This window comes from Sorex araneus, chromosome 11 (assembly GCF_027595985.1).
Source record: "Sorex araneus isolate mSorAra2 chromosome 11, mSorAra2.pri, whole genome shotgun sequence".
In the NCBI taxonomy this organism is placed as follows: domain Eukaryota; kingdom Metazoa; phylum Chordata; class Mammalia; order Eulipotyphla; family Soricidae; genus Sorex; species Sorex araneus.
The window spans coordinates 25,839,888-25,863,528 of record NC_073312.1 but is presented as its reverse complement, the minus strand read 5'-3'; the positions used below and the strand labels follow the sequence as shown (position 1 = coordinate 25,863,528).

Here is a 23,641-nt window from a genome sequence, read left to right as displayed (position 1 = left end):
TGATTTTAGCTCTAGCATAGCAAAAACAAAGTATAGATTTTGTGCTATTTTATGGGGCCACACCTAGTGTGCTGAGAAGGCCTTAGTCAAATATTTCTCTGCGTTATCACTTTAATTGGTAGATTCATGTTTTTGTTTGTTTGTTTTTGGGCCAAACCTCATGGTACTCAAAGTTTACTCCTGACTCTGTGCTCAGGGATCACTCCTGTCAGTGCTCAAGGGACCACACAGGGTGCCAGGGATCAATCCGGGTTACTGTGTGCACGGCAAGCACCCTACCCTCTGTACTATTGCTTAGGCCCCTGTTCAATTCATCTTGCACTGAATTTCATATAAGGTATCAAATAGCTCATTTTTCAAGTGACGCAGGCTTCTCCCCACATCTGAAACCCTTCTTACTTCCTGACTATAAAAACATCTGCCTGTCCTGACCTTCTAGGCCCTAAAGCCACATGACCAGGAAGATCCCAGAGCTACTACTTGGTGCCAGCGGACTTGTCTCTGTGACTTGCGTGACTTTTTTTCTTGCCTACGCCACAGTTTCTCCTTAGTGTTTCTGTAAGAAAATGGCTTTACATCTGGTCCAATTTGATCTTTAGAAAATCACTTGATACATCTGTCTAGTTACTCTTCCAGGTGAGACTGATGGTTTTCTGAGTTCTAAGGAAATTTCTAATGTGACTTTGAGGAGCGGGGCATCAAGTCTACAAATTGTCTTGGGGACGATTGACATTTTCCTGATGCTTGGCACACCCCAGCACCCCAGGAACACGGGTTCCTCCCCCTGCCACGTGCTGTAGCACTGGAAGGACGTGTATTCTCCAGCTGGCTGAGTCTTTTCCCCAGCGTGGAAGATTTGGGTTGCTTCCAAGGTTGAGCTATTATGAATAGTGCTGCTATAAACATCTTTGGACAAATTGCTTTTTTATTTCCTTGGGATATGGTCTCCAAAGTGGGATTATCTGATCAAAGGATATGAACAGTATCACGGTGTTCGGTACATAACCCAGGGAGGATGGGACCAATTTAAGCGCCACCAGCAGCATAGGAAGAAATATCTGTTTTTCCCTTAACAAACCCTTGAGCAGCTTGAAGGCTTAAAGGGGGAGCTTGTTCCTAAGGCAAACAAGCCCCTGCCAGGGAAGGATGGAAGAGGTGGAAAGCACAGGATGCCGGAGAGAGCCGCTCCTGACCTGAGGCTGCCCCTGCCTCGGAGTCCTTGAAAGGGGATTTTGATTTGCTTAGCATAAGTTTGTTAGTTTTTTACTATTCCAAGCAGTTTTTAATTGTTTTGGTGGGGGGAGGGTTAGAGTTAGGCCTCAGCCGGTAGTGCTCAGGGATTATCCCTAGCTCTGTGCTCTCAGGAGTCACTCTTGGTGGTGTGAGAGGGATCATATATGGTTCTGGGGATCAAACCCAGTTGATCAAGCTGGGACACTACCTTACCCCAAGTAGTGTCTCTCTGGCCCCCAATTTTGCAATGCAAATATTACCTCACGTGCTTCTCCTGGTAAGCTCACAAGATGGGTGCCATGGCTAGTACTATGTCTATCTTATAGATGAAACAGTTGTGAAGAGTGCATGGTCTGGGGCTGGAGTGATAGCACAGCGGGTAGGGTGTTTGCCTTGCACGCGGCTGACCCGGGTTTGAATCCCAGCATCCCATATGTTCCCCTGAGCACCGCCAGGGGTGGTTCCTGAGTGCACAGCCAGAAGTAATCCCTGTGCATCGCCAGGTGCGACCCAAAAAGCAAAAAAAAAAAAAGAGTGCATGGTCTTTGGTTAGGAGTGGACATAGCGTATAACTGCTATTCTTTTTCTGGGGCCTGAACGGAAGGAAGATGCTCAATTCCACCACCCCCACCTCCACTCCCAACCTAGAATTCAGATCTCTTGCGCTGGCCTGCTACTTACCTCCTCTCATGTATAGACACCATCTGCTGAATTCTGCCATGAGCCAGCCATCTGGCTAAGCACATTTACATCTTTCCACCTCTCTTTTTCTTTTCCACTTTAAAAAATATGTATATATTTTGCTTTTTGGGTCACACCTGGTGATGCACAGGGAATACTTCTGGATCTGCACTCAGGAATTACTCCTAACAGTGCTCAGGAGACCATATGGGATGCTGGGAATCAAACCCGGGTTGGCCGCATGCAAGGGAAATGCCCTACCCACTGTGTTATCACTCCAGCTTCCCATTTTAAAATAATTTTTAAAAAATTTACATTAATTTTTATTTAATTAATTAATTAATTTTGCTTTTTGGGTCATACTCGGCGATGCTCAGGGGTTAATCCTGGGCTCTGCACTCAGGAATGACTCCTGGCGGTGTTGGGAGGACCATATGGGATGCTGGGAATCGAACCCAGGTCAGCCACGTGCAAGGCAAATGCCCTACCTGCTGAGCTATCACTCCAAAAGTGTGATCTACTGATTCACAGACAAGGTTCAGGTGTTCAAAGTTCCAACCTTAGTCCACCTGCAGTGTTGGCCCTTCCCTCCACCAGGCCCCCTCTCTTGTTCACTGTGGTCACTCGTTGTAGGGTCGGGATAGGGGCCCATGCAGTACAGGGGATTGAACTCAGCGTGTGTTGGGCATGTGCTTTACCCCTTGAGTTTTTTTCTGGCTCCTCTTTTTTTGTCACTTTTTAAGTCTTGCCACAATCATACAAGGTAAATGGTAGATCTTCATTTTATAGATGGAACTGAAAATCAGAGAAGGTAATTATGTGCCTAAGATCATAGAGCCAGCAGATGGAAGACGGGAAATCTTAATCCACTGATTCAAACATCTTGCTCTGGGGTTTCCATGAAACGGAGCTCCTCTCTGCCCTCCTGCTGTCCTAGCTTTCCACCCAGTGATGTTCTCTTTGCTTTTCCACACAACAAGGCGGAAGCAGCCCTTTTATGCCTGGTTGCACTTAGTCTGGCTTTACGAAACCCACATAGTTCTCTGCCATGAACACCGTCTTGTGATTTTGGGGGAGCTCAGCACCATTCCCTGAGCAAAGCCCAAATAACATTTCCTTTCCTGATTTAAAGTTCATGCACCTTTGAAGGTTGTGCACGAGGTTCCTTTTCCTGATCGGGATCTCAGCATATTGATAGAGGGCACATGTTGGGCAGATTCTGATTCCAAGGAACAGGTTGTGCCTCTGCTCAGATTTTTACTCCTCTTCTAGGTCCTCTGGGATGACTCACAGATCAGGCACCTTCAGCCCTGCTGTGCACTTCTATGAGCCCCCAATGTCTTGCACACACATTCTACCACGTATAGAGACCAAAGAAGATATTCCCCCAATCCTTGGTTCTGGAAGATTCAACAACAGCGTCAGAGAGCATACCAGGAATGTTGTCGATTGTGCATTTGTGCTGGTGTGCATGTTGTGTGGTGATTTTCATGCCTGCACATGTGCTTCTCAGTGAGTGAGACCCTCATAAATGTATGTTGGCCCCAGGGCTTCTGACATGGCCTGTTGTGCTATGCCCAGGAGCCTATCTGAGTGTTTCGTGTGCAAGGTCACTCCAGTGGGGAACCCTGAGTGGGCACACTCAAATGTCAGGTTGGAAAAATAGTATAGGGGGTAGAGCACTTGCTTTGTATGTGGCCAACCTGGGTTCAGTCTCTTGGCACCCCAATAGGGTTCCCCCCAGGCCTGCCAGGAGTGATTCCTGAATGCAGAACAGGGGGTAATCCCTGAGCACTGCTAGATGCAGCCCCCAAACCTAAATAAATAAATAAATAGGGCCTAGAGCGATAATATAGCAGTTAGGGGCATTGCTTTGCCCACAGCTGACCCGGATTTGATCCCTGGTATCCCATGTGGTTCTCTGAGCACCACTAGGAGTGATCCCTGAATTCAGAGCCAGTAATAACTTCTGAACATCCCTGGGTGTGGCACAAAAACTGAAAAAAAGAAAAACCCTTAAGAAAGGAGTGGGTACTGGGTAGGACCACTTATCTGAGCAGATGAGAAACTTACAGGAAAAGGTGAGTGGAGGGGAAGGGAATATAGAAAAATGAAATCTAAATGCTTCCTAAATAGGTAGAGGGAAGGTGGGGTGTCGAAGCTGTGCCCTGATGGATCCTGCCACCTGCAGCCCGGGTAGGGATGGCAGGGCAGAGCCGGGGCTAAGCTTGAGCAGGCCTTATAGAGTTTTACAGAGCTAAGGGGTCTGGGAAATGCATTATCAAAGGGCTCGCCCCTCCCCCTAATTCTCCAAGTCCAGTCTGTTCTCACAGACCCTATAGCCTTCTGGGGTCATGGTGGTTTGCCTATGTTGGGCGGGGGGCGCAGAACAGAGAGTCTCCAGGGAACCCAGAGAGCGACCCTGGCCCCTCACTCCTCTGCTCCAAAAGAAAGGAACCTCCTGGAAGCTGCTGGAAGGTTTCGCTGACTTCAGAGGGATGGAGGCGGGAGGAAGGCTGAGGCCTCTGAGCAGGGGAAGCTTCTGCTGAGCACGCAGGCTGCCAGCCCCTCCCTGCTCCCTCATTACTGGGGTCCTTGGGCAGGAAACTTCTCTTTACTTGAAGGCCAAGGAGAACCTGGGGCTGTGTTAATGACCAGGCCTGAAGCAGGGGGTTGGCTCTCTTGACCTTGAAATCCTGTCTGCACTTTTTCTGCGCTAGTGTCCTCCTTTTTCCAGACTTGTTTCTCTGGCCTCAACTCTGTCTTTCAGATGGGACTCTCAGGAGGCCTGGAGGGGAAGGAAGTTAGGGAGGCCAGGAGTAGGCCCCCCGCCCCTAGGCTTGAGGAGCTCATCAGGGGAAACTGAGAGAGGCTGAAGACCCCTGGCACTGCACCCCAGCAGGGATGACACACATTTAACTAAATGTAAAAGCAGCAAGAATGATAGAAAGCAGGAGATTTTATCTATGTGTGAAGGATCCTTCTCTATACCTCCAAATCAACACAGTAACAGAAAGGGGTGTAGGGAATGGGGTGGGGCCTCACCCACATGAGTTTAAGCTCCCCCAAACTGGGGGAAAACAAAAAGGAAAAACAAGAGTTGTTTGGGACCAAACTCAAGACCTCAGACATGCAGAGCATGAACTGTGTTCAAAATTCTCCAAATTAAATTTTTTTATTTAACTTTTATTTGATTTTGGTTTGAGGGCTACACCTAGTTGTACCCGGGGGCTGTGCCTGCCTCTCTGCCCTGGTGTTCTCTCCCCAGAGCCTGCAGGGGTCTGTGCAGTAGTGAGGCCTGAACCCCAGCCTCTGTCATTTGCAGCACACACATTTGCCCTTTGTGCTGTCTCCCCGTCCCTTTAATTTTTTTTTTTTTTTTTTTTTGCTTTTTGGGTCACACCTGGCAATGCTCAGGGGTTAATCCTGGCTCTGCACTCAGGAATTACTCCTGGCGGTGCTCAGGGTAAGGTGCTCAGGTGCTTAGGGCGTGCAAGGCAAACGCCCTACTCGATGTGCTATCGCTCCAGCCCCCCTTTAATTATTTTTTAAAAAAATTTAGAGCATTTTGGGGGCTGGAGCGATAGCACAGCGGGTAGGGCATTTGCCTTGCACGCGGCTGACCTGGGTTCGAATCCCAGCGTCCCATATGGTCCCCCAAGCACCACCAGGAGTAATTCCTGAGTGCATGAGCCAGGAGTAACCCCTGTGCAACGCTGGGTGTGACCCAAAAAGAAAAGAAAAAGACAAAAAAAATAGAGCATTTAATTGATTTTATTTTGGGGGTTGCAGTTGCTGGTGCTCAGTGGGGCTATGTATGACTTGGTGCTGCTTCTGATCACTCTCAACAATGTTTGGGGGCACCTCGTGGTGTCAGAAATCAAACTTGATGAAGTTTGATCAGAGATCAGAGATGCTCATGTAAAGCAGTCATCTTTAGGGGAGATGTTATTTTCAAAACTAGTGATGGAATACAGGTCTCATGCAACCACGGCAAGTGCTCAACTGCTGAGCCTCATACCTGCATTCCCCCCACCGCCAAGTAATTTTTGTTTGTGGCAGTGCCAAGAGCTTAGTCCTGGTAGAGCAAGGGGTGGATTCATATGTAGTGCCAGGGATCAAACCTGGGTGTGCAGTATGCAAGGCAAATGTTTTACCTCCTGTGCTATTATCTTTCTGCTCCTCCTCCCAAAGTAATGTTTAAGCCTTGTGCCTTGTTGGCCACTTAACATGATTTAAGCCTGGAAAATGTCAAAACTCTGAGCTGAATTTCTGAACTACAATTTTTTTAGTGTTTTGTTTGCTTTGGGGGTTGGGGAATGTTACTGGGGCTCTGCAATGCTTCTGAGAGGTGTGAGAAGTGGGAAGTGGTGTGACACTTGTCTCGGAGGCAAGCCAGTGAAGGGAAAGAGAGTCACCTGGGGGAGAGACCACTGCAAGTAGACAGACCGAGTAGACAGAGCCTGCATCCCCCACACCCTCAGCATCCCGCCTACAGGCGCTTTCACTCTAGGGCGTCGCCAGTTTCTGCTCCTCCCAGAGGGTTCCTGCCACGCCCACCTCTAGTCACGTGAAACTGGAAGCTAGGGGTGGGTCCTAGCACCCAAGAAATTGTTGCTCCCCAAAGAAGCGACCGGATGGGTGAGACGGGAGGCGGCTCTGCACCCCGCAGCCCGAGAGGGGAGAGGCGTCCGGGAGTGCGCCGGGTCGCGGAACCCCCTGCTTCCCGGGGCCGAGCTAGCCGGGCAGCCTGGGCTGTGCGTTCTAAGCCTCGCGCCTCATTGCGAGGTTATTAATAGGGAGTTTGTCTGGTGTCAGAGCGCAGACACAAACTGCATTAGCATTACCCCATAATCTTATTTAGTAAACACTCATGCCGCTCCGTCTCCTGTAATTGCATTGGGAAGATGCAATATTTATGAAAGGGGAGAGGCGCATGTCACTGCTCATCCCCGCGCCGCAGTAAAAGTCCCGGGAACGTGGTGTGCAGCTGCTGGAGGGGCAGCCCGGAAGTGGGGTAGGCGCGGGTTCTGGGCCTGTTCCCGACCCTCACCTGAGCCTTGGGCAGGGGAGTGGGGTGCAGCAGCCGTGCACCTTGGCATCACTCCTGAAGATCCTGGTCCCTGGAAGCTGTTGCTGGTGGTGGGGTGTCATGGAGCCCTTCAGGGCAATGAGGCTACCAACTTTGGCTCACCCCCAGCAGAGCTGTTTTTTTAGGGGACTGGCCATCACTGCCTAACCAGGAAGGTTTAGGGGGTCCCACTGGGGGTCAGGAGATGTGCCCAGCAGAAGGCAGAGGACCGTCAGGAATTTTGGCTGGGTCAGAGTCTTTGTGGCAGTGCTGGCACCAGGTGAACCCCAAAGCCCACTGCAACCTTAACTTCCTAGGACCACATTTATCCTCCTAGATTCCCCCCAACTCAGCCCCTAGGACCCTTCCCCCACATGCTTTGCCTGACCCAGGTCTGCTTAGAGTGTGAGTAGGAGAATAGGGCAGCGGTGGGGGGTGGAGGGGGAAGGGATGCAAACTTGCTCCAGTGGCCTCAGAAGCCTAGTAGATTGGCTCAGAGTCTGAACCCCTGATTTTCTGATTCCTGGCTGCTTCAGCACCCCCAAAACACGCGCACACACACACAGAAACCAGCAAGTGTGCACCCTACTGGAGGCTGCAGCCCCATGATGACACCGTGATGGGTCCTGAGAGAGTCCACCAGACCCAGAGGGACTCAGGGCACAAGAGCTGAGCAGAAAGAAACTTCCTATACTGGGAAGCACCCTGGGAAGGCCCCTGTCTGTCGCTGGTGGAGTTTGGGGGACTCACTGTGGAAATCCTTGCTGAGGAGAAGGCAGGGTACCCAGCAGGTTCTTCCTCAGCCATTGGCTCCCAATAGTTCTCTGGTCTTGGGGCTGGTGTGGGCCCCAGAAGCCAGAGTGCAGTCTCCTTACACACACACACACACACACACACACACACACACACACACACCCTCCCATTGCAGGAGGCTCAGGCTCTCAATGCTTTCCATACTCAGAGTAGTTGGGAGCAGTGCCACCCTGCAATTCTACGCAGGGGTGCCCAAGCAGCACGCACCTCTCTCGCAGAGCACCCACTGGCCTAATTTATAGCCAAGTGGGGGTCATCTTCTTCCCCCTCAGATGCTCACATCACAAGACTGGGACTGTAGGGGGCACGGGACCCCCAGGCAGCTGAGAGCCAGGGAGGGAGCGTGTGTCAGCTCCCAGTGTCAGCTCCCTCACCGACGTCCCATTAATCACAGCTCTGCCGTTCAGTTCAGTTGGGGAGCCCTGTGCCCGGTGGCATCAGCGGCCCGCGGGGACAATGGGATTATTTCCGGGGAGAGAGGCTGCCTGGGGCAGGGGCTCAGGCGGCAGAGCCTCCTTCCCTCAACCCGTCCCTTGGCACCCCAGGAGTGCCTGCCCTGCGGCGGCAGGGCCGAGTGTCAGAGCGGATGCGGGTGGCGCGCGGGTGGCAGGGCATGGCCGGCCTAATTCAATTAGCTGAGTCGCTGCCGCCTGGGCGCAGCTCGGGCCCTCCAGGGCTCAACTCCCGGCAGCTGCTCTCGGTTCGAGCAGCCCATGCATATGGATACAGCCCCTCCTCTTTCAGACCCCACCCCCTCATGCCGGCTGCCGGCACCTGCGGCTCCCTCCTCCCCTTGGAAAGAGGCGACTTTGGGCGCCTTAGCAAAGTTGGGGAACGGAACTGCTTGAAGGCCAGGTGTGTGTGAGAGACGCAGGAGGCAGGGGATCTTATCTCTGTGGAAGGGGTGCACAGAGCTGCGGCGTGTGTGTGCGTGTGCATGTGTGTGTGTGTGTGTGTGTGTGTGTGTGTGTGTGTGTGTGTGTGAGAGAGAGAGAGAGAGAGAGAGAGAGAGAGAGAGAGAGAGAGAGCTTAGGGTGGTGGAGGTGAAAAGTGAGGTTTGGGTTTAGTTTTGGAGCTTTGGATCTGCACAGAGTGAGTGTGTGGCTGTCCTTACCGGGGAGGAGAGAGGAGCTGGGAGACTGCCTCTGGAATTCTGCATTTCCTGCGCATTTCCTCTGAGTGTGGGCCTAAGAGAGGGCTGCAGTGGCAGGAGCAGCGCTGCACCTGCAAGACCTGTGTGCTGTGTGTCTGTGCTGGGGGTGGGGGTGGGGGTGCATACCAAGGGTCTGAGTGCAGTGGCTGCCCCACTAGCAGCAGCAGCAGCAGGAGACCTGGTCTCCTTGGCTCAAGTCCCCGTGGTTTTCCGATGTAGGAGCTGCTTGGAGCGTTTGTTTTGAAATTCGTTTATTCCAAGGACAGGGAGAATCCAGCAGGCACTGAGCACCGTGACTCAGGTGTTCATTTTCAGTGCACCAGCCTCTGCGCAGCCAGCTCTTCAGTGCCCGTTTGGAGCTTTGACACCCCCTCCCCCCCAAAAATGATCTGATATATCCACACTAAGGTGACCTGAACTGAACTCCTAGAGGTGTCCTGGAGGCCCTCAACCTTGGCTCCCCAACTACCACTAAGGACTGAGATCCACAGATGCCCGATTTCCCTGCCTAGTGGTCCCTACCTGCCTTTCCTCTGAGCTCTCAGAGGCTAGGATTAGGGGCCAGAAATCTGGGCAGATCTAGTCGCTGTGGGTGCACAGAGGGATTTGCCTCCTCCTTTAGTGCAGGGAGCAATGTGAGATCCTCATCCCCCAGAGCTAGAAGGCAGCCACCCCAGTGTCCACCCACTGGCTCCCAGAAGGTGGTAGCCCTGGGAACCTCGCGTACAGCGGCCTCTCTCTTCCCCACTCTACACTCAGGACCAGCAATCCTGGTGCTCCTGCATCTTACTTATCTTCAAATTCACTGCGGTTGTGTTGAAGCCTCCTGGTGGGCTGAGGGGGCCTGAGTAAGCCAGGGTTAGGGTCTGGAGCCTGTGCAGGGCCTTGGGTACTAGATGCACCTGCTCCGTGGGGCACCCACTGCTGGAAAGCTGGACTCCTTGGTGACTGCCATGTTGCCCACTAGGGCATGAACCTTCTCTAGCCCTCCCCTGTCCAGCCCTCTTCGTATCCCAGGTGAAGAAACCTAGTGGGGAAGGAGCACTTCCACACCTATGAGAGTCTCTGGGCCTCCTTTGGCTGATCAAAGGAGGTTTGAGTTTCAAGTTGGTGCCCAGGGCTGATGGGGCAAAAAAAAGCAGCTTCTATGCTGTCAGACACTAAGCAGGGGAGCCCATGAGGGCCACACAGTAAAGCAGAACTTGGGGTGAGGGTAGGAGGAAGACCCAGGATGCTGCTGACCTGTGTACTCCACCAGGGAAGGTCTGTCCCTTGTCCTTCTGTTTTTTTTGTTTATTTTGTGGGGCCCCTCCATGGATAGGGAATTGTGTCGGTCCTTGGTCCCTGTTAGGATTGGGTGGAACAACTGGGGTTGGCTCTAGGCACTCCCTAGCTTCAAAGATTTATTGAATTGTGCAGCTGGAATCAGCCTGACCTGCTCCCTCCCTCCTTCCCCTCCCTAGCCCCCAGAGATAACCTCTTCTTCCTTGGGATCTGAAGGTCCCTAAGTCCCTCAAACACCAATTATGGGCAGGGGGGACCCCCACCGGGGAAGGAGAAGTTTTCTGCCTACTTTATTGAGGCAGATGGACAAGGCAAAGGGGCATCTTTGGTACCAGTAATGGTATCCCAATGGCCTCACCAGGGTCCACATCACATTATAAATCTATCCCATTACATATTCTGTAGCCTAGTCTACCCTATTCTACCTATTCTAGCTGAGAAAAGGCAGCTCTCCACAGACAGTCTGTAGCTCACTTGCGTTCCACAGAGGGCAGAGGGATGTCTTCACCTGGTGCCTACCATAGAGAACAGCTACAGAGGTGGGCTGCCAAGATGCACTCTCCTAGCCTGTTCTAGAGAGCACATTGGTGGGCCTGCTCACGGACACACACATCCTTCCTCAAACCCACATTGGCTTGTGGTTGTAGCTTACTAGCCCAACACTGATGCATAAGGACATCTAGGAAATCCTTATCTGGTTATATATGTATGTATGTATGTGCATATATATATAATATCCTTTTGTTGGGTGTTTCTTTACTTTTGTTTTGGGGCAATACCTGGCAGTGCTCAGAGGTTACTTCTGTCTCTAAACTCAGGAATCGCTCCTGGGGGGCTGGGAGACCCATATGGGATGCTGAGATCAAGGAACCTAGGTTGGCAACATGCATGGCAAACGTCCTACGCACTGTACTACTGTTTCCCCTCCATATATATATATATATACATATATATATACATACATACATACATATACATGCCCTGGGAATCTTCACAGCTACCCCCACTGTCATTCAAGTACTCACACCCAGCTTCTATCCTCATAGACCCGTCCCACAAACACAAAGTAATTAAGTTATCACACACACCCCTCAGCTAAAAGACAACCCCTGGCCCAGGGGTCTCTCCCAAGAGGGGAGGATCCAATGAAGCCTCCCGCTGTGGCTGAACTCTCCTTTTTCTCCTCCCCTGGCCCCCGCCTCAGCCCCAGCTGCTCCTCTTTTAATTGGAGGCACTTCTTTATTCTGCAGGCAAGGAGAGGGGTGACAGCGCTTTGGAGAGGGGGCCGTTGTGTTACCAGGTGGCCTCGGGGCTGGAACCCACCCAGATGTACAGGAGCTAGGCAAGGACCACATCTGCCAAGTTTGGCATTGAGAAAGCAGGTTGTAATGAACGGAGGCAGAGAAACAGCATGTGAGTTCTGGTTCAATTCCTTTTCAAGCGTTCTGTGCCTTGTTTTTCTCATCTGTGAAATGGAGATAACAAAATCCATGTCAACAGGGGCAACTGGAACCCAGGATGAAGTCTTTACTGTGACTAAGCATGCCTAGAACATCCTGAGGCTTAGTGAGTGCTGCTCCCCCCGCCCCCCACCCCGCCTTTCCCAACCAGCTACTCTGCCAGGCATGCAAAAATACTGTTTCTGGAAACAGAGAAGCTGAGCCAAACATGAGCTCTGCGTGAGTCTCCTCCCCTATTTCCCAAAACTTTCCAACCTGCAGCACTGGACTGGGGAACATTGTTTCTGGGAGGGGTGGGAGCAGAGCCCAGTGAACCCCAACCCTTTTCTCTTTCCTTTCTAGGCACAGATGAGAGGGTAACCCGGGCTCACAGCAACTATCCCATTGGAAGAGAAAGACCAAGGTCAAAACTCAAAAGAACCCCAGCTGGATGAAGGCCAAATGTCTTGGGACTGGGCTGGGAAAAATAGACTTTGAGAAACCAAGGAGGTGGGTGGGGAAGAAAAAATGGGAGAGTGAGGGCCAGCAGGCGGCTGGAAGGGTGGGAGAAAGGCTGGATGGCATGGGTTGCTGCATTTCGAGCTGCAGAGACTCTGGCTGCTAGTTTTAGTGAGTCAAGTACATCGCTGTGGCTTCTGCTACCCTCAGGCTAGGCTGTGAGCGGACAGGTCTCCCAGGTGCCCTGGACACTGGCACCAGAACAGAGGCGTGTAAGCAGACTTCAGAGAGTTGGACTCTCTGAAGCACTAGCAACCTACACGGCTGAAGCAGTGCGTTTAGAGGAGGAGGTTGGGAAGAAAAGCTCCCAACCTCCTGGGAACATCCCAGGGCTTTCCCAAATGGCCAGTGAAGGGCAAAGAGGTGACTCCTAGGATGGCTCAGAAGGGGTTTTTAGTAGTAGGAAGACCTGTGGTTAGACTGTGAGTGGTTACTACAAAACTCAAAGCCCCCCCCAACCCAGCCCCCATGGCAGCTGAAACCCATAATTTCAGCTTCCCACAGGGAAGAGACCAGAAGGGATCTATGGGGATGGGTTGGGGGTGGGGGGTCCCAGATTATCCCTCTGGAGAACTTTGGCAAGTTGATTTATCCCACTGAGTTTCAGTTGTCTTTTCTTGTTTAAATTGAGATGCACTTCATGTGCCATAATGTTCAGTATAGCACTTGGTGGTAGAGTCCCTCACTCTGAAGTGGAAATTTGTATCCAAGACAGTCACTACCCACTCCCCCTTCTCCCCAGCAACTGTCAATCACTCACCTGCCTTTTGCCTCTGTGGATTTGTCTGTGATGGGTTGGATCAACAGAATCAGTCAAAATCCTTTTGTGCTTCCTTTTACTTAGCATAACATTTTCTCACTTCGTCTGTATTGTAGCATGAACCAGAACTTCATTTTCATGATCAAATAATATTCAATTGTATGGATATGCCACGTTTTGCTTATTTATTCATCAGATGAGAGATATTTGAGGTATGTCCACTTCTTGGTCATTATGCACAGTATTGTTAAGAACATTGATTCCATTCTCTTAGTTATTTTTTTTAAAGGAGGGTGTTGGGGCTGGAGAGATAGCTCTAAGGGCTTGAGCACATGCTTTGCATGTGGGGGACTTAATTTCAGTCCCTGGTTATTTCATTTCAATCCCTAGTATCAGTGCTGCCAGAGCAACCCCTAAGCACTGCCAGGTGGGGGGGAGGGGCAATGAAACAAACCAAAAAAGTGAGGCTGTTCCTGCTATCTCTGCAGGGTTATTGTCAATTTTCTTTTTCTTTTTTTTTTTTTTTTTTTTTTTTTGCTTTTTTGGGTCACACCCAGCTATGCTCAGGGGTTACTCCTGGCTTTGCACTCAGGAATTACTCCTGGCGGTGCTTGGGGGACCATATGGGATGCCGGGGATTGAACCCGGGTCGGCCGCGTGCAAGGCAAACGCCCTACCCGCTGTGCTATCGCTCCGGCCCCGGTTATTGTCAATTTTCAATGAGATCAGGCTGGTGTGTGCTTGGCACATCATTTCTCAGTAAAACATTTATCTTATCTCTACCTAATTCTCTCAAGATAAGAGGCAAGAAAGAGGCCAATTCAGGTTCCAACAGCTCCCAAAGAAAGTTTTGGAACTTCCTGAGTAGAAGTAGAGTATCTGGATGGGGTAGGTAGAAAGGAGAGAATTGGTGAAGGAACAGAGCTCTCTTGTCCTATTTTTACCTAGTGTTTACACAACACCATGGATTTCACTTCTGGCTTTGTCTGGGTGGACCTCTGTCCACTTGTCTGGAACCCATACAAGGTTTTCCCCACAGAGATGCACTTCCAAACAGCTTCCAGGTTCCAGGCTAACCCACAAAAGTCCAAGCAAGTTGGGTCCTGCTTCTCTTTGATGATCCAGTCACTTAGTTTTTCTGAAAAAATTTTCTTGGGTGTCTGTGAAACAGGGATGTGCTCATCTTGAGGAATTGCTGCACTGTCAACTTTGTTCTCATTTTCATCTGATTTTTCCCATTTGCTTCTTTCCTTCTTGTCTGACCCCCTCTGTGGAATGGGCCCAGAGGACAGGAACTTTGTTTAGTTCCCTCCAGATCTCCGGATGTGTGATGACACGGTGGGTAGGTACTCAGTATCTGTCGAACAAGGAGACTTGGTCGTTTATTAGCCATCCAAGGTGAGTGAGTAGGGGCTGCCCTGTCTGGGGGGGTGGAGGGTACATCATTCCAGGCCTGGAAGGAGCTCTCTCCAAGGGGAGAAAATGAACACCACCCAAACAAACGGATTGCAAACTAAGTTAAGTAGAAGAAGACTCTTCACATTCTAGCATCTTGCGGGTAGATGGCCCCTCCCTACAGGCCTGTTGAATCCGAAATCTAACAGAAATACATCCCACGTCACTAAAGCTGCACCTTTCCCACAACTTGATTCTTGGGGGGGGGGGGGTAGAAAAGAGGGAGGGGGCAGACCCTTCCCTCCTGGAGGGGGAATGGGAGGAAGCAAAAAGGGAGTTTCCTCCCTCTCTCCTGGCTCTCAGCCAGCGAGCAGCAGGCAAAATTTAGCAAAGGCCTACAAGGCCCTCCTGGCTTCACTTCCCTGGTTGTGGTGCCACCAACCCCAGCTCTCTTAAGGTGCCTTAAGGCCCAAGGCCTCCATCCCTGTAACTCCTGGCTTGCTTCTGGAAATGATCAGCTTAGGCTAATTGCTAAGCAGAAAGCAAATGCACACCACACACACACACACACACACACACACACACACACACCATGGCTTACTCTTGAGGCACTTTTTCATTTGAATGAGTATCTGGAGGACTGAATGCTCCAGGAGGTGGGGAAGCCGGCCCCAGAACTTTCCCGAAGTCTTCTCAAGCTTCTCTCACGCTGAGTAGCTGAGCTGGTCGCTTATTTCTTTATTTCCCCACAACAGATAACCCCGTCATTCACAGGCCCCGAGTCTTAAAGGGAGGACAAACCTGGACTCACCCTCCTCCTCCTCCCGCAAGCGCTGGGCCTCTGGACTCGGGGAACAGGAAGTCTGCTTTTTCCTAACAGGCTGGCCTTGAAGTTGGGGGGCAAATCATCTGGTTGACGGACAGGTGTTTTCCCGGCTGGGTCCTCGGGGACACTCTCCAGGACGGCAGGGTCATCTCCTTCCCAGGGGCCTGCGTCCCCAAGGGGCTCCACTCAAAGGGAGGCGGGAGGCCTCTTCCCGGTGGGCCGGCGGGAAGAGCGCACTGACCTGGCGATCTGTCCGCCGCTGGTCTCGGGGATGGCCGCCGCCTGCGTGCCTTCCTCTCCTCTTCCCAGCTTCCCTTTGCCCGCCTCTTTCTCTTCCTGAACTCCTTCTCTGAGGCTGGGTCTCCGTCCCTCCATCTCTGGCTCCTGCCTGCGCCTGGGCTCGGGCCTCCCGCTCCCCCTCCCCGCCCCTCCCCCGCGCTGTCATTCACCCCGCTCCTCTCCGCGCCTAGCCAATGGAGAGACCCGGCCGAAACGGCGAGGCTCGCTCGTACCGGGCTTTTTCGCCCGGTGATTGATGTCCCAGAGTCAACAGCGAGCGAGCGAGCTCCGAGCAGCCGGAGAGGGGTCGGAGCGGCGGGAGAGGGGAAGAACACGGCGCCCCCTCTCCTCCTCCCCTCCCCCCTACTTTAGCCCTTCCGCGCACTTCACCTCCAAGTCTCGGCGCAGCCGGGAGCCGCCGCGGCCGCCGCCTCCGCGCCCCTGCGCGCTGCCCCCGGGAGCCCAGCACAGAGCGCGCCGCCGCCGCCCGGGCCCCCCCGCGGGGCCGGGGCCGGGGCCAGCATGGAGCACCTGGGTCCGCACCATCTCCACCCCGGCCACGCGGAGCCCATCAGCTTCGGCATCGACCAGATCCTCAACAGCCCCGACCAGGGGGGCTGCCTGGGGCCCGCCTCGCGCCTGCAGGACGGAGAATACGGCCTGGGCTGTTTGGTCGGAGGCGCCTACGCTTACGGCGGCGGCGGGGGCCCCGCGGCCGGGGCGGGGGCCGGGGCTGCGGGGGCCTATGGCCCGGGCGGCCCGAGCGGCCCGGGCGGCCCGGCGGGCGGCGGCGGAGCCTGCAGCATGGGCCCGCTGGCCGGCTCCTACAACGTGAACATGGCCTTGGCGGGCGGCCCCGGGCCGGGCGGCGGCGGGGGCGGCGGCGGCGCGGGCGGGGGGGCGCTGAGCGCCGCGGGGGTGATCCGGGTGCCCGCGCACAGGCCGCTAGCCGGAGCGGTGGCCCACCCCCAGCCTCTCGCCACCGGCTTGCCCACCGTGCCCTCGGTGCCCGCCGTGCCGGGCGTCAACAACCTCAGCGGCCTCACCTTCCCCTGGATGGAGAGTAACCGCAGATACACAAAGGACAGGTTCACAGGTGAGTCCGGCCGGCGCGCGCCCGGCCTGGCCGCGGCCGGGGCTCTGCGCTCCCGCTCCCGCTCCCGCCGGCGCCCCGCAGCCCGCTGTGCGCGCCGCGTCTCCGCCCGGCTCCGTCGCTCGCTCGCTTGCCCTAAGTTCGGCCGCTCGCTTGCCACCTTCCCACGTCCCGGGATCGCCAGGCTCAGAGTTCTTCCAGCCCGGGGTCCCAGCTCGCGGTGTGTCCTGCCCGATCCGGGCTCAGAAAAGCGCTGCCCGATCCCCCGTCCCTGGGCTCAGCCAGGCACAGGGAATGGGGCTTGAGGGTCGTCGCTTCACGACTACCTTCGTCAGCGTTGGGGGCTCGGGAGTCTCGGAGGAAGGGGAGCGATGTGAGCAAACTGTTTCTTTCGTCCCGCCGATATTCGTTCTCTGGTCCCCGCCAGGCGACCGCCAGGAGCAGACCCAGATAGAAGGAAAGAACAGGTTCCCCTCCACCTTACACACACACACACACACACATACACACGCACACACACTCACACACTCGAGCACACACACACGCACGCGCGCGCCCACGTCTACACTTCTGCCCGGAAGGCTAGAGGCCCCGAGCCGCAGGCCGGCCCTTCTTCCCCGGTGCCGGCTGCGTCTGCATCGGTGGCAACGTGAAGCTGAGCCTCCTGCTTCGTTTCTGTTTCTCCCCCTGATCTGTCTGCTCCCCCGGGCCCAGTCCCATTCCCTCCGGCGTGAATTATACACCGGCCCAGCCCGCGATCGATCGAGCGAGCGGCGGGAGGACCACTCTTGGGGCGATTCTGTACTCAGCGGCGGCGGCCTGCGGCCCTCGCAGCTGCCCTGCTACGCTCCTTGCTCCGCGGGGCCGGGGGCCTTCCGCTGCTTTCGGGGCTGGGTCCAGGCACGCGCGCAGCTCCCCACCACCACTACCATCACCACCCTGACTTCCCTTCCCTCTGCTCACGGCGTTCCCTGAATCCCAGATTGCTCTCCTCCCGTCTGGCTTCAGTTCTCCAGCCCCGGGAGAGGCAGTCTCCCGCTGAACCGAGATTTCCCAGCTGGGCCTTAGAGAGCTGGAGGCCCAAGACTCTGGGGATCACCGCATGGGAGTTCCCTGGCGCCACAGACTACTTAGAACCACATTGGGGGTCTCCTATCCCCAATGGCGCCCCCGACCCCCTGCTCCTATTTGGAACAGGCTTGGAACCTCTCTCTTGGCCCAGCCCTCGGGGCTGTGGCAGAAGTGTGTGTGCCGAGCACAGTTGGGAGCTGGTGGGAAGGTGCAAGGGGTGGAGGCTGACCCCATATTCTTTCTGGACCTTTCGGAAGGGTCTGTTTAAGGGTCCCTAGCGCCCCAACCCAAGTCCCCTGCCGTTCTGGTGCCCATTGCTCTGCCCCTGCCCAGGCCACTTTCGAAGGGCTCTCGTGGAACTCCCAGTGGGAGCCATCCCTCCTGAGTCTCTGGTGAAGAGAACTCCACATAGGCCTACCTGGGGCCCCCACAACATCCCACAGTTCCTGTTCAGGCCTCAGGTATCTCCGAGGAAGTGTATGCTAGCTACTTCGTGTGTGCCGAGTCCCCCGTGAAGCTGCCTCTATGTGTGTGTCTGTTCCGGTTCCCAAATCTGTACTTTGCCCCAATTCTGGGCCGTGGCTGTGCTTGCAATGGAGGCTCAGGTCGGGGCCTCAGAGCTGCAGGGGGATCTTCTGAGGCTGGGGGGGCGGTCGGTGAGGAGGTGGGGGGCTGTAACCTTTAGCTCTCCTCCAACAACCAGCTCCAGGAGGAGCCTGAAGGCGGCCACGTCTGCTTGGGCGAGTGGCAGCCCGCGGCTAGGGAAGACTTGGTGGCGGACTCGGTGGCGCGGCGGTGGCGTCGGCCTGGCGGGCTGGAGGGGCCCGGTCCCCAGCGCGGGCTGGGCGCTGAGGGCTGCGGGGAGGCTCACGGCCCTGCTGGTGGGCTCTCGCCGCTGCGCTGGCTGACTCGCGGGGCGTCGGGCCTGGGACGCCTCCTGACGCTCTGCCGCTTGCCTCTGCCGTCTGTCTGTCTCCCGCTCCAGTGGCCCTCTCACCCTTCACTGTAACACGCCGTATAGGTCACCCCTATCAGAACCGGACGCCCCCCAAGAAGAAGAAGCCGCGCACGTCCTTCACGCGCCTGCAGATCTGCGAGCTGGAGAAGCGCTTCCACCGCCAGAAGTACCTGGCCTCGGCGGAGCGCGCCGCCCTGGCCAAGGCGCTCAAAATGACCGACGCGCAGGTGAAAACCTGGTTCCAGAACCGGCGGACGAAGTGGAGGTGAGTGCGTGGCGGCCAGGCTCGGGCCTGGGGCTTCGGGCGGGCGGACAGTTCCTCGGCGCCTCCGGCTCTGGTCGGTTCCCGGGCGATCACTGCTCCTGCCAGGTTTGCGGGGAGCAGGAAGCTGGGGAGGCGGCTGGAGAACCCCCGACTCCTGAGGCTTCAAGGCCTGACTAGGCTGTAGGCAGCGCCCGGGTGGGGGAAACAGCGTGGGAGCTTGCCCAGGGCTCTCTGGGCGGGAAGAGAGAGAGAGAGAGACTTCTGTGCTGGGGGGAGACTGAAGGCGGTCGCCCTGCGTCCCACCCGGGGCTTCTCACAGAACTTCTGGAGTCCCAGGCCTGTGGTTCTAGGCCCTGCTCTCTCTCCTTGCTCCCCAGATGCTCACAGTGCTTACCCAGGAAGGGAAAAAAAAAATCAATCCGTGCCTGCTGCGGTGGGGGCTCCCGGGTCCCACTCAAAGGGGATCAATTAGGAGCAGATGGGTATGTGTGTGAGAGGTTTCCCCTCTGCCATGATACACCCCGACGGCACTTACTACCCCCGCCCCCATGCACAGACCTCGCCTCTTCCTTTTTAGATCTGTCTCTAGTCTGTGGACACAGGACCCCCCTCCCCGCTGTGCAGCAGCCCTCTTCTTGGAGCTGCGTGGGGGCCATTTCCTTCGGTATCCTGCCCCTCCTCCCCCCACCCCTCATTTCCACCCAGCTTGTTTCTTGCTGGCGGAGCCCTCTGGGAGAGCACTGCAGAGCCTGAGCCCCACTGGGGTCGGGAGGATAGAATTGGAGTTTCCTCTTTTTCTGAATGAAGGCAAGGAATCTGCCCAGATTCCACCATCAGGGCCACAAAGGAAGCCACTGCCTACCCCAACCCCACCCCCACCCCACCCAGCCTCCCTACACACACATTCCTGCCACTGGGGAAGGGGTGAGGGCCATGGCTTCAGACTACTGGAAAGCTAGTTAAAGGGGGAACCCGGGCTAGAGGGATATTGAGGCCCATGGAGGGCTGTGGCCTGCAGGTTACAGCCCCGCCAGTCCTGGGAGTGGGGGTGGGGGTTCCGGGAGAAGGACTGGGGGTGGCAGACAAAGAGAGGAATTAAAATACATACAAAGGGTGAAGGGGTGCTAAGTTAGACACCCACCCCAGGGAGGGAAGAAAAAAGGAAAAAAAAAAACCCTAGACAGCCTGGAAAAGATTTTTGAATATAAAAAAGCCAGTGGTGATTAAAACCTCCGTTTTTGTTTCAGTCAAATCCCCTTAATTCTGAGCGAGGGAGGGAGCACGGGTGAGAGGAAACAGAAAGATGCAGCGCCTAAAGGGAGAGAAAGAAAATGTGAGCAGTTGGAGAAGTGGGAGAGAAGGGGAAGAGCAGGGGCAGAGAGACGTGCAGAGCGAAAAGGCCAGAAGGGGCGGCGGAAGGAGGCCGGCGGCCGCCGCTCAGAGAGGCCCTCGCCGGCTTCGCGCGGCTTCATCGATCGCCTACAAATTGCTTCTGGAGGCCCGGGGGACTCCCATTAGGTCTGTCCACCTTAGAGACAGACGTTTGATCTCAGTTGACGGGGCGCAGGGGCGGCACAAAATGGAATGAGTGAGTCACCACCTCCCTGGGTCACTGGGGAGGAGACCAGGCAGCCCGCAGGGAGTCCCAGCAGGGCACCGGGTGTGGCGAAGTTAGGAGAGATGGGACAGGACCAGAGGGAGGAGGGCACTGGGCAGTCCAGCTCCCAGGCAGCAGCCCTGGCCCCTGCCCCAGGGTGGGGAGCTAAGGCCTCTCAGGCTAGAGATGGAGCCCCGGTCTTTCTGGGCAGGGGTGAGGTGCCCTCCCGTGGCTGGCCGCTCCCGCCGAGGCCAGTGTGTAGGAGGGGAGCCTGAGGGAGCACCAGCTACTACGCGGGACCAGTGGACTTTGCAGCGGTTCTATCTACTTTTGTGGGGCCCGGGTGGGACTGGGAGTTTCCAGTCTTTGTGGGAACCTGGGCCCTTTCAATAGGGGGAATGCGTTCCAAAGGCCCAAGCTAGAATCGGGGGCTGGGAGGCCACATGACCTCAGGCTCTCTTGGTCAACGGCTTGTCCCGCGGCAGGCGGCAGACCGCGGAGGAGCGAGAGGCCGAGAGGCAGCAGGCGAACCGAATCCTCCTGCAGCTCCAGCAAGAGGCCTTCCAGAAGAGCCTGGCCCAGCCGCTGCCCGCCGACCCGCTGTGTGTGCACAACTCCTCGCTCTTCGCCCTGCAGAACCTGCAGCCGTGGTCCGACGACTCCACCAAGATCACCAGCGTCACGTCCGTGGCGTCTGCCTGCGAGTGAGCCTGGCCACTTGGCCGCCCGTGAGACCCCGGGTCCAGACCAGGGGTTGCTGAGACCCGAGAGGCAGGACTGTCCCCGCCCCTCCCGCCTCGGACTTTCTGGGAAGGGCACGGCGTGCCTGGCGGGCTCCCACGCTGTTCTTTCTTCGGTGGAAAAGAAGAAAAGGGGCGTCCGGGACAGGGACCTGGGACCTTCCTCCCCAGCGCCCGCCAGAACTGTTCAGAGTCCTCTCAGTTTGCGTCTATTTTATTTTATTCTGTTTTTTTTTTAACATGGGGTTGAGAGAGGGGGGAATGGGGGAAGAAGAAGCTTCTGACCCCTGCCCCCACCCAGGGACCACAAGGTCTGGCTCTTGCCCTTGCCTTGGGGGACCCCCTCCCGTAGTATCCCACTCATCACACGCAGACACCCAGAGCCCGTCACAGAGGCCATCTCCTGGGGCCACCCGAGTCACACATCGGGCACAGGATGGCAGAGTGTCCTGCGCACCCAGGGCTCTGCCCCTCCACAGGCGGCAGAGGCCAGAGGAGATGAGACACATTCCGAGCAACAAGTCCCACGGGAGGACACCACCACCCACCCACCCCCCGCAGCCACAGCAGCGTCCCTCGGCCGCCAGGTCCTTATCGCACATTCTAGCCGCGCCCAGGTACGCACAGGCAGGCTCCCCCGCCACTCGGCCCATTTCTCCAGGTCCTGGTCATGGGGGGTGGGGGGGCTTAAGTTATGCACTTATAAGGTGTTTTCTGTGTAACCATTTTATAAAGTGCTCGTGTAATTTATGTGGAAAAGTAATAAAACCCTCCAGAGCCGGAGCCAGGGCCACCTGCTCCGGTGCCGAGCCCAGCACTTTGCACTTTGCACTTACAGTAGGTTTGATGGGAGCAGTTCCGCCAGGGCAGAGCATCGCCCCTCCCCCACCTCCCCCAGTGTGGGCTTTGGGGGGAGGGAGATGGGGATGCCTGAGCAGAGGGAAGGAGGGAGGGCCAGTTTCCCCTGGATAGCTGGAGCTCCAGGGGGCACGTTGGTCTCCCGCTGGGAGTCGGGACAGACTTGGTGTCTGGGACCCTGTCTGTGGGTGATTGGGGCTGATTGATGCTGAATGTTCGCCATGGTGTTGACAGGGGTAGGCGCGTGTGCCAGGACTGTGCTGGTGCTTGTTTTTGCCCAAGTTGCGAATCGAAACTATTGCCTGAACACACGCACTCATACTGCATAGGGGGTGTGTATAACCACCCATCAAGGTGACCGAATGCTCCCAGCCATTGTGCAGCCACCCAACCCATATTTGTGATTGTGACAGATTCATGGTTAATGTTGATGAGAGTATCCGTTTCTCATGACGAATCTAATTTTGCTGTGTAAATGATGGTGACCGTGTATCATCTGTAAGATGTGTGTGAGGTGGAATCCCGTGCTCATGGGTGTGAGATATCTATGTTAACTGCATAACTTGTGTCTGACTGTATGTCACCGGGCAGTGAGTAGGGTGGGGGGAGTGTGGCTCACTGTGGGTGACTAAGCCTGTGGGGGTAGTTGCCACTGGGGAGGAGAGTGGTGGTGGGTCCAAGTGGGGTACCAGAGACATTGCTTATGGAGCAAGTTGCAGAAACTGGGTTGTACTGAATTAGTAACCAGGACGGAATCCTCTATGTTGTTCAAGCAGAACTTTCGTTTTGTTTTACTTTTGGTTTTGGGCCACTCTTGGCTGTGCTCAGGGGTTATTCCTGGCTTTGCATTTAGGTATTACTCCTGGCAGACTGGGATGGGTGTGGGATGTCCATATGGGATGTTGGAAATCAAACCCCAGTCAGCCGCGTGTAAAGTAGGTGCTTTACCCGTTGTACTAACACTCCAGCCCCTCAAGCAGAACTTCTGATACCTAGCATAAGCCTGGTCTAGGAGGGATCTGCCTTAAGTCAATCCCAGGGGCAAGCAGGAAACCCTCAGCTCACTCCATTCTGGACAACAGTCATCTTAACACACACACACACACACACACACACACACACACACACACATGCCCCTTATCGATAAGAAACTAATCCCAGGTGCACAAAATCAAGGTAAACCTGCTTTTCTAGAAGAAGTGGAAGGTCTGAGGAAGTTGCCATTTGGAATAGAGTAGGACTTTAGGAGGCTTTTTCTCTGGAAGGAAACTTTGAGAAGTTTTGGAGAGATATTAGAAGTGAGTTGGGCAATGGAATGCTATTCGTTCCTATTCCAGTGCTGTGTGCATTTGAACTGAACCGAGGGGTGAGGAACCCCTTCACCTCCAAGCTACTGTCCTTCATCCCTGTCCAGCTGCCACCCAGGAGCTGGGAGCTTCCATAGGACAGAGAGCACAGCCATCCCCACCCCAGGAGACCCTCGGGGATACCTGGCTGACTTGAAAGCGGTTTGTTCACCCCTCTTCCTCGACTACTTTGAGCAATCTGGGCTGGAGAGACATTCTGGACCTGAGAGATTTCTGGGTTCAAGATCTTGGGCCCTGCT

The 23,641-nt window shown here is 55.1% G+C and overlaps 1 protein-coding gene across 1 annotated transcript; it reads left to right on the top strand.

Moving 5' to 3' along the window:
• The first annotated feature begins 15,975 nt into the window (after positions 1-15,975).
• Positions 15,976-21,489, top strand: TLX1 (T cell leukemia homeobox 1). Its single transcript, XM_012934449.2, has 3 exons — positions 15,976-16,549; positions 18,639-18,840; positions 20,923-21,489. Exons 1-3 carry the CDS (start codon positions 15,976-15,978, stop codon positions 21,143-21,145), a joined length of 999 nt encoding a protein of 332 aa, XP_012789903.2. The 3' UTR covers positions 21,146-21,489.
• The last annotated feature ends 2,152 nt before the right edge of the window (positions 21,490-23,641 follow it).

Coding starts and splice junctions, on each gene's coding strand:
- TLX1 (XM_012934449.2), top strand. CDS start 15,976: ATGGAGCACCTGGGTCCGCACCATCTCCACCCCGGCCACGCGGAGCCC. Junction 16,550..18,638: donor CACAAAGGACAGGTTCACAG/GTGAGTCCGGCC, acceptor CACGCCGTATAG/GTCACCCCTATCAGAACCGG. Junction 18,841..20,922: donor AACCGGCGGACGAAGTGGAG/GTGAGTGCGTGG, acceptor GTCCCGCGGCAG/GCGGCAGACCGCGGAGGAGC.